This window comes from Phaseolus vulgaris, chromosome 10 (assembly GCF_051622355.1).
Source record: "Phaseolus vulgaris cultivar YP4 chromosome 10, ASM5162235v1, whole genome shotgun sequence".
Classification (NCBI taxonomy): Eukaryota; Viridiplantae; Streptophyta; class Magnoliopsida; order Fabales; family Fabaceae; genus Phaseolus; species Phaseolus vulgaris.
Window position 1 is genome coordinate 17,460,988 of NC_143507.1, and position 11,065 is coordinate 17,472,052.

General features: G+C 35.1%; 1 protein-coding gene across 2 annotated transcripts; it reads right to left on the bottom strand.

Annotated features, from left to right (window-relative positions):
* Nucleotides 1-866: 866 nt before the first annotated feature.
* LOC137818556 (BAG family molecular chaperone regulator 4) lies at nt 867-8,567 on the bottom strand. 2 transcript variants are annotated; one of them, XM_068622055.2, is made up of 4 exons: nt 8,208-8,567; nt 7,194-7,450; nt 6,954-7,100; nt 867-1,338 (listed from the first exon to the last, which is right to left on the bottom strand). In XM_068622055.2, exons 1-4 carry the CDS (start codon nt 8,356-8,358, stop codon nt 1,141-1,143), a joined length of 753 nt encoding a protein of 250 aa, XP_068478156.1. In that variant the 5' UTR covers nt 8,359-8,567; the 3' UTR covers nt 867-1,140. The 2 variants fall into 2 exon arrangements, with proteins under 2 accessions (XP_068478156.1, XP_090152667.1); XM_090296541.1 differs by having other exon boundaries at nt 8,183-8,519.
* Nucleotides 8,568-11,065: the final 2,498 nt, after the last annotated feature.

Sequence of the window (11,065 nt, forward strand, 5' to 3'; positions counted from 1 at the left end):
ATCCAAAACATAAAATTATATGTAAATTGTAAAATCTAGAATATAATTTTGTATTTTGAATTACATAATCTCAAATGTATAAAAATCAACTTTTTATATTTCACAATTCAGAATTAATTGAAAAAGAAAAGCATGAAACACTAACCCACAAACAAAACACAACAAACTACCACCACCATCATCAACCACTTCTCACTACCACCACTGTAATGAACCACCAAGCCAAAAAACACCACAAATAATTTCATTAAACTCCAACAACTATATCCTCAATCCATTTTAAAAAGGATACTTTTGGGATTTACAGAATTATGAAAATTCAGGAAGAAATTATAGTGGTTTTATGAGGGTGCTGGAAGAAATTTTCCAGATAATTTGGGAATTAGGACACACAAGATCAAAAGACACAAAAAGCATCAAAAGACACGCAGGTAATATTGGTACGTACCAACTTAACCTAGGGTACTTTTTACATTTTAATCTTTCGGAAAAAAGTAATATCGACAAAGTTTCTTATTTCTATGAATATTGAATGGGAAATTATGAATGTTGAACGGGAATAAATCAACTAGTACCAAATTATATATCAAATCCGTATTTACCATGACTTTGTGTCCATAACTTTAAGCCAATTTATAAGATTGAATTAGGATGAAGTCGAAATTCTAACACCGTAGATCAAAGGACACTAGTCAGTGAAATAAAGGTTATTAAATTGTTTAATCTTGCAGGTGGCTGATGAACAAGTATATTATGAGGCAGCGCAGCTAATGCAGAAAATGAAATACAAAGTTGTTAAAAAAATTGAAATAAACGCCACCAATAAAAGCATAAACTTTCAAGAACAGAAAACAAAAAAAAAACACTTATACAAAGAAGCAATAAAATTATTCAAGTATAAAGAATACAACTTGATTTACATGTTTCGCCTAAAACCAAGTGCAAGAGATAGACTAAACAGATGCAATTTTACCTGAGCGGAATATTTCTGCTATTAAAACTTCTGCCTACCATATCACAAAGCAACGATCTTATCGTTGCGCCAAGAGTTCAAGCAAACATAAAAAATGAATCCGGAACAAAGGTGAAGGGCAGGTTATACAAGGTTTATAACTTAAATGTTCCAAAACAATTTCTGAGCTAATCAAATCGCTCCCAATCTCGAGATACTTTAGTTGAAGGTGAGCTATCTGATGGGGCATCCGAGCTTTCCATTCCCGAGTCAAAGGTTTCCCATTGGGTTGTTACTTTGACAGCATTGCTACTGTCGATAAAAGGATTGGAGTTTCTTACCTTTAGAGAATCTAATTTATCCACTAAAGTCTGCACACGACGCACCTATTCAATGGTGGTAAACTTGTTTCAGTCCATCAATGGTAATAAGTGCAATGCTGGTGCAAAATATAGATATCTCCATATTGCATCTCCCCAATAAAAGTCTTTGCAGTTTTAAGCAATATATGAAGAAATGGTGCAATTTACTACAGATGATTAACAAAATGGGAAGGGGAAATTTTCCGACATTAAGCAAATAAGAAATGGTTAAAAAGTAGTTGATAAAGAAGTTAACAGACAAATAACATATTTCCCGGTTCAACTTTCAAGGCACAACTCATTTGTTATAGTGTAGATACTCATTCTCCAATGTGGGATCTAAGTCAGACTGAAGTTAGGAATGTAACATCAATAAGCAATCACAAACATACACTTGAAATGGACAGAATAAATAAACTAAATTTCAAGATACAAAGGTGGGATCGGCTACATCCACAAATCAATACCACAGTATTCTACGGTGAATCATATTTGAAGACAATACATTAACATCTAAATACTTCTTAATTGTTTTGCCAGTAGTTCCTCTTGGTGTCTTCCCTAAAGCAGTGAGGTTACCCCCATCTGATCTACTCTCCTAACCAAGACAGTCAGAATTTCTGTTTTTCTGCCTTTCCTAATTGATCATCATACCATATATAAATATTCAAACATTTTTACTGCCTTCAATAGCAATAATGGCACAGTTATTACTATAATAGGTAATCTAATGAATACACAAAATTCTAATTTAAAATAGAAAGATTATAACTAACATTTAATAGGAAACATTAGATCCTGACGGAGAAAGACTTCTTCAGCTTTTCTCCTAAATCACCTAAGCTAACCCCCACCTTTCTCTCTAAAGGATTAATTCCTAATCCTATCTTTTCTACTATGTCCATACATCCATTGTAATATCCTCATCTCGGTTAACACTGAAGTAATTCCCAAGTTAACATTTTACTGCGCATCACTTTAGTTCCACACAACTTTACAGGTATTATAGTTATGATAACCTTTTCAAATTTCCACGTAGTAATAAACAGTTAGACACTTGTGGTAGCATAGTTAGGAGTGATGTCAATTAAGATCAAACTAATCCAAACCATAGTAAAGGTAAAACTGAATGGTTTCAATGGGTGTAAAGCGTACTGTTGAACCCAATCTAACGAGGCTATGGTCTTGTATTTGAATATTTGGAAACCAATTGCTCAACCAATCTCATTATTTTTTATTTTCATATTCTTTAAAATTTATTATTACTTTTAAGATGATATTTTTTTAAAAGATCAATAATAAATAATATAATTTACACTTTTAAAAAAATATTTTATTTCTGTACAAAATATTTGAAAAAGTAAATTCATAAAACCAAATCCAAGCTAACTAGAGTGGCCCAGTAGGACCAAGTCAGGTTAGCTGAAGAAACTCAAAATCCATCTCACATGTTCTAGTCTCAATTAATTGGATCAGACAACTGTTCACTAAGCTGTCCCAACTTGACCATAGCCCTAACGCTGATGATATTTCTACCACTTATTGAACTTCTAGTCAGGATAAAGAAATTTGATCAGAATGAAAAAGAAACTGCTACCCGAGGTAGATGTATAATGTATCAGCAAGGTCAAGGAATGTCTAAAATGCAAATGATGAAAAACCAGTAGTACTTCATATAAAACGAAACATTGTAGAACAGAAATGAATATAAAATGCTTGCCCTACAATGATTATGTTACAAACCAAGAAAACGCACCCAGAGATAAGCCAAGAACACAGAAAAACTACTGAATAACCTCTAGATTATTGCTACTGCACTTTACACTCAGAACATCCACAAAGGAAACGATTATTCCTTTTTCACAGGACTTTCCTGTTTACAAAACTGTATTAAAAAAAATAGTAACCCCTTCACTAACCCGGTTGGTCTTTATTTAAAGACCAACCCTGCCCAACAACTAACCGCTACCTACCTTCCAAATCCTTTCCTTATTTTGTGTCCTAACATTACTACCCTCAGACAAAGCAACCTTGTCCTCAAGCTTAAATTCTAGAAACTGTTCCTGGATGATCTTCACATCCTTCCATGTCGTCGTGTCCCTATCCCCCTCATTCCATTGTATTAAGATTTGTGGAATGTATGCTCCTTGGCCGGATAATTCACATCTATCTAAGATCTCTGTTGATAACAATTTCCTATCGGTCCTTGTAACTCTTAAGGCAACTCAAATTGAACTTAGTGTGGCTCCATTGCCAGCTTGAGTTGAGACACATGGACCATCGGAGGTATTCGAGTTGGGACTGGTAGTTGAAGTTTAAAGGCCACTGAACCCACCACAGCTACAAATGGAAAAGGACCATAGTATTTGGCTGCCAACTTCGGATGCAGTTGGTTAGGCATCGATAGTTGGCGATGTGGCCGAATTTTTAAATAGACCATATCCCCTACTTCAATTGAAGATGGTCTTGTGTGGCAGTTGGCAACATTGGACATTTGATCCTACACCCTACTTAGATGAAATTTAAGCTATGCTAGGGCCTCGTCCCGATTCATTAAATCCTGTTCCACCACTTCTACCATAGCCTCTCTTTGAACAAAATGTGTCAAAGATGGAGGTGGTTGTCCATACACTACTTCAAAGGGTGTAGATTTCGTTGCCCCATAAAAACTAGTGTTATACCAATACTCCGCCCAAGGAAGGAAATTCGCCCACATCTTCGGTTGTTCTGAACTAAAACACCTTAAATATGTTTTTAGCGTTTCTATTCAAAACTTTTGTTTGACCGTCGATTTCGGGGTGATATGTCATGCTCATCTTCAGCGTCGTTCCATGAAACTTAAATAATTCTTTCCAAAAGAGACATAGAAATGATGAATCTTTGTCACTTACGATAGACTTTGGAATACCATACAGTCTCACTATGTCTTTCACAAATACCTCTGCAATAGTTCTAGCTGAATACGGGTGTTTAAGAGCAATAAAATGACCATACTTACTTAGGCAATCTACAACCACCAAAATTGCGTCCTTCCCACATGATTTGAGAAGTCTGATAATGAAATCCATACTTAACTCCTCCCAAACCGCTTTCGGAATCGGTAGTGGCTGAAGTCGTCCTTGTGGCGAATAAGCTTGATATTTATTCTGCTGGCACATCGCACATGCGTGGACATAGTCAGTGACAACCTTCTTCATGCCCATCCAATGCAACGATTGTCCTATTCTCTTGTATGTGCGGAAGATTCCTGAGTGTCTATGGTACTTGTATTGGACAGGAATGGTCGGGACCTCGGTCCAAGTTTTGTTGGTAAGCCCAACGGAGAATAATTAAAATAAAAAAAAATAATAAGTTTGGTCATATATTAATATAAAGTTGATTAGTTAAATATATATGTCGATATATATTAAGCTATTAGAATAGACTATATGTGAATATATGCACAAAGTTGTTAGTTAAATATATGCATAAAGTTGTTGGTTAAATATATAAAGTTGTTAAATAAGTAGATAGCACCCGAGAATAAAGGTGCACGAGATTCTCTTTTGTTGTTAGCATTGAGTAAAGGTGTCCGTGGACAGAATATTTTCCTGTTGTTAGCACCCAAACATGAAAGGTGCATGTGGGCAGGTGGTCTTTTGTTATTATTTTATGCTTTCAGTAGAAATTATATTCTCGTGAGTGAAAGCAGTTAGAGGAATAACTATAAAAGGGACTTGAGACCCCCGGTAAATGTATGTTGTTTCTGAGTACTAGAGATTGAAATTGATTATTATTTTGTATACTCTCACTGACTTGATCGTCGGAGTGTGATCAACAGGTAGAGCTCTCTCTGTCTCAGCGAAGCGTTGTTCCAGTGCACCAAGAAAAGGCAAATTAGAAGTGGAGCTTGCCTATCCAGTCAACCTGAAGGTCAACCGACGAGAACCATACTCATGTAGTAACCTGGGAATCTGTTAGACAGGAAAATAAGGACAGTACTTGGAGGGTGTATCGCAGAAGAAAATTTAAACAGGGTGTTAGTTAGTTGTTAAGGGGGTCTTTAAATAAAGACCAACCTGCTATGAGGAGGGGTAGCGGATATGTTGTGTAAAGTTGACAGGATCAAGCCTGTGTGAAAGGAGCTATACTCCTTTGTAATTCTTTTGTGAATTCTGAACCGTGCTTGAATGAAACAGAATTTTATTTCTTTTTGTTGTGTTTGTGAGGGAGACTTAGTTTTTCTTTTTGGAACCTAACAATTTGGTTCGATCTGTCGGATCTGAAAAACAAAGAGGGAGGAAGAAAAGATAGAAAAGAGAATGGTGGCAGTAGAGAAGTTTGTCAGCGAACAGGGGAGATGGAATCGGAAATGAGAGCGAAAATTTTGGGGTTGAAGGAAGGCATGCTGGAGTTGAAAGAAATCAAAGAAATATTGTAGGATCTTAAGAAATGGGACACCTTGTCTTGTGTTTAGGATTTAGGAATGTCACTTTGCCAAAATTTTCTTCAAATGTCCAACATTCTAAAAGAGAAAAAGGGAGAAAATGAATAAAAATTGGAATAAATGAAGAGTCATGCTTACACTTACTTATCCATTGTATTGAATGGAAATAGTTTTGTGAGTATATGTTTTGTTCTAAGGGAACTGCTATGTGGATGTTGTTGTTCCAACTTGCAGAGGCTAGTATTGAAGAAAAATATTTTATATTAGCTTGGAGATGAAATAACATGTTAGTTCTAGAAAGATAAGTTTAATAGAAAAGTTTAAAATTGTACAACTCTTTTCCAAAGACAAAAGTGGGTAGACAATTTGATGCTAGTGTCTACTGGTTAACTCAATTTTATTGTCTTTTGCTCTCCTTGGACGAAATCCTCTATTATAAAAAAAGAGTCTCCTCCATTTGTAAACTTACCCTTGATGATTAAATGAGATTTTCCTTTGTGAGTTCACTTTGAGAGTCTTGAGAGTTCTCTACCTTGGTCCTTATCTTAAGAGGTTTTCTCAAGTGGTGATTCTTCTTACACTCATTCTTTGGTTCTTTAATTGAAGGTGGTGTGTTCTTCTCCATTTCTTAGTCTAAATCCATTTTTGTTTTCATTTCTTTACTTGTTCTTGTTTTTCCTTTGAAACTAATACAAACAAAATGGGTTTCTCCATGAGTTTACATGTTTCCACCACTAATGCTTTAAAATCATGGAGTTTCTCCCGTAAAACACCTCTTGAGTTGATCAAGATCATCTCAACCTATTAAGCTTTACATCACAAAGTCACTCCTAACTATCTCCTTTATCTCCTCCGATGATAAATAACACAAGTATAAGTTGTCACTACGTAGGTTTTGGCTTTCAAGTGTATTTATAGTTGCCATTCCTGGTTACAATAAAGAAAAATGTTACATGACAGATCATAACACTCACTTTCTCTTGACTTCTTTTATTAACGCGACTTTTTCACTAGGGAGACATTGAAATGCAATGCATCTTCGTGAAAAACACTTCACATGATTTCATGCACTACTTTATAATTTATAGAGTAAACTTGAGGGATGTTATCAAGTATAAGTGACCAATACGTGAGATTGCATGAAGAAGAGGAAAGAAAGGAATATAACAAACAAATAATTAACATTTCAACTTTGCAACAAAATCAGTACTACCTCAGCTTTTCTCTGCAACTTTGCTTCACCTTCAGCATCTATACTGTCCAGCTTTAGCAATTGACTCATAAGCAACTCTGTCAACACAAGAAACTCCTTCCCAGAAGCTTTATTCCCCGCATTCATAGATACTTCTATGGCAGTCACCTGAAAAATTAAAATAATTCAACAATTCACTCTCCAATTGACATTTTTCTATAATAAGCATAGTACTTACTTATACTTCAAATATATTCTCACCCTATTTGAGAGCTTGTCCACCTCAGCTCTGACACCAGCAATAGCCTCAAAAGCTTTAGACATTTCATTTTGTTTTCTGGTTTGCTCGGCTTTCCTCTCTTTGCTAGCAGTTCCCTCCAAAAGAAAAATCTTTGACTTGTCCTTTACACCTTCGAGGTGCAAATGCTGATTATCACCCTTTTCTATTCCTCTGAAGAAAAGTCGCTGCTGTTCAGGCTCTAAACCAGTTTTATTGACAAGCAGTTTCTTGACATCCCCTGTTATTAAAAACCCAAAATAAGAGAAACGCATGTATCAATCAAAACAAAATGCATTCTATTCCTACAGTACTTACTAGAGCACACTATTAAGACAAGTCAATTTCACTCTTTCTTAAGAAGCTATTACAATGCAGCAGTATTCCTTGGTTCAGAAATTCATTTCAGTATCATAATTTCACCTTCACTTAGTTGCACTCATCCAAAGCTAATACAATTACAACTATAGAACTTATAATTCACTATCTTCTCATAATTCACTATCAACATTCCCATGCAGATAAATAAATAGACTAACCATATCAAAGTACATTTTTTCAACTTAAAGTAGAAACTGGGTTCAGAACATTCCTGCTATCACAACATGAAATGAGTAAACATGTTCTTATTACCTTCCATTAGCTAACTAACACGAAAGAAATCCACTTTACAGTAACAAAGTTCAATCCTTTCCGTGCTAAACTTCAATAGTTTATTAAGTTGGATCTTGACCAAATATCCCTCATATTTATCAATTTAATGTTCCCCAAACTCCACTAACGTCTCTTCAACACGTGTCATTTGAAAACCAAACCCTATTCCAGTAATTTCTAATTTTTCCCCCTTCACTACCAATTCTTTTGACTGACCCTAAATATCCCCTGGAACACCAAACTCAACAGATTCAAGTCCAATAAAGCCAACTCTATAAATTATTAAATTTGTGATTAAATAATAATATTAATATGGTACCATTGATTGAAAAAGAGAACCTAACCGAAAGTTGATTGGGCCGGGAGGTGAACTTCGTGGTGGGAGGAACCGTACCAAACGTTGAGCTTGATCGTGGGCCGGGGCCCACCACCGTCGCTCTCGGTGGCCCTCACCTCCGGTGACATCTCGCTGGCGGAGTCTGCCGCGGTATTCATCGAAAGGGGCAAAGAAATTTGCGTTGCACTGTGGACTCAACTTGACCCTAGGCACAGGTTGTTGATTGAGGTAGTTGAGAAGACACGATGTCTTTCTAAGCTTGTACCTAGATTATATATCTACATACTGTCAAACATACATTTATTTTGGTTCAATTATTAATTTGTTTTTGTGGTTATTTTTAGGTTTATATAGACGAAATTTCAATGATAAATATTGATGGGATCCACGTACTTGCTTTGAAGATCCTTCTTAATAGCACATATTTTAATAACTCACTCTTGGAAAAAAAAAAAAAAAGCTAATGCATGAATAACCAAAAACAATATTCTATTTTTAAGATACATTTTGTAGGACGATTTACTATTGAATCTTGAAAAAAAAAACTATTTTCCAAACTTTAAGATAAAGATAAAGTTATTATTATTTGTATTTCTCGGTCCTATAAACACATAACAGCTAATATTCACCAACGAAGTGGATAATAAATACGTGCAGTTATCTTTGTATCTCTCTCATATTGGAAAATAATAATTTCAACATGACTATAATCATAAGAGATCAGCATGACCGTGACAATAAAAAATGGTTACTTACACGTCATGTCACAAGTTTATAAATACAATATCAAGAAGTACTTCTCTCCTTAATTAATACTTTCATTCAAATATTATTAAGAGATTATTATATTGTTACTGGCTTGCGTTGGAGAGTCTCCTATGAAATGACTTTCACTCGACTTTCATCACTAAAGATAAAAAATCCATCAACATAGAGATCAGTACCCTGTTTACCATGAATTCACCACCTCATACATCTCAATCTCAAACTAGGTAACAACATTTAACGCCCACTATAAGGCCCTGGTAAAAATATCCTAAGTCCACATTTTCATATGATATTTACCAGAAGTCAAACAACAGTTAGCACATCACAATCAGCGATAGACTCATTGATTCTTGAAGCCCCAAAAGCCCATATTTATTCTGCAGTGCAAAAAGCATGAGACTACGATACAAAACGCCCTCAAATATGCAATGCAAAACAACGTAACCACAATTCAAAATGATATCACTAGGATACGTTAACAACTAGAACACATGGAGACCTTATGTGCTCAACACCATAATGAGATTGAGAACATCGCGAGGAGATTTAATCTATTCGGCATGAAATATAACATAACCGAATAGTTAAAAAGATTTGAACATCAACAAAATGAACAAGAAGGCAAATTTTAAACATACACCGAGTCATAGTCAACAACCAAAGACAACACACACAATCACACCAGGTGTTCAGACACAAACACATGTCATTCAATCATGCTAACAACAAATTTCCCTTAATGTTCTCCCTTCTCCACAGGGTTCTACGGGGTAATGAGCTTTGTCCTCACAAATTTCCAAATCCATTTCAAGTCATGTTAATCCATATATGTCATCAATTATAAGTAATACTTTCATTCAACTTTTAATTGCTTGTTTTTATTTCCGCAAAAGTCTAAAGAAAAATTAGAAGAAAATGCAATTTGTTGTGCCTTTGATTTGCTTTTATTATATGTAATTGAGTTTTATCTGTTGAATCAAGTGTGTTCAAGCTTTGAAGAATCCAAATCCTTTGAGTTTGATGGAAGGCTAGATGTGCTTGTTGTTGCTGAGGTGTTTTAGAATAGGATCTGGGGTAGATTATCTATGTAAATCCACTCTTGATTGAATTCAAAGCTTAAGTATTCTCAAACGTTTTGAATTGAAAGTGTTTTTCAAACTAAGTGAAAAACAACCTGCTGTTTTGTCGAAACAACCGATTGTTTTACTCTTAGGTGTTTTGAGAAAGGTTGAAAACTATTTTTGATGGTTGACTTGCTGCCAAACCAAAACAATCGATTAATTCGCACATTCAACCAATTGTTTGTTTTCAAATCATAACAGAAAACTGTTTTGAGTGTTGACTAAGCTTTAAATGATTTTGTAACTGAATACGCTCCTGTTTTAAATGCTTTGACCAGTCTTTGAAAGCTATAAAGAGTTTGTTCAGCTTTTGTAACAAACAAGAACTGAGATTTAATCATAGAAAAACATATTTGAGTTTTTCACTTATTTTTCTTTCAAGAGTTAAAGATTGCTTTGAGATTGCTTTGATCAAGAGAGAGTGGAATAGGATTTCATTTGTATTGATTTCAGATCATTCTGTAACAAGTGTTATCCTTTTGTACTTTGTGTAAACTCTGGTGTGATAGGCCAAGAAGTGTTGTGTGCTCTTGAGGTTGTCAAGATCAACATTCTTGGTGGTGTATGTGCTGAGCCAAAGGAAGTGTGTGTCTTGAGGGGATCAAGGTCACTTCTTTGGTGGTGTGTGTAAGTAATCTAGGTTTGGTTACTTAGTGGATTCCCCAGTGGTTTATGGGAAGACTAGATGTAGCTCTTGGTTTAAGAGTGAACCAGTATAAACTGTGTGTGCAATCTCTCTTGCCCTTAAACTCTTTAATTTCAGTTTGTATATTTTTAACTGGTATAAACAACCGATTGTTTTTCTGGTGCTGTGTTAAATTGTTTTGTGTTTTTGGCAAACTGAATTCTGAATCAGGTTTTCTCAAAGGAAGTTTGCAAAAACCCTTTTTAAACCATTCACCCCCCCTCTAGTTTAAAGCCATACATTCTAACAATTGGCATCAAGAGCTTGGTACTTGAAAGATATTCAAGTTTG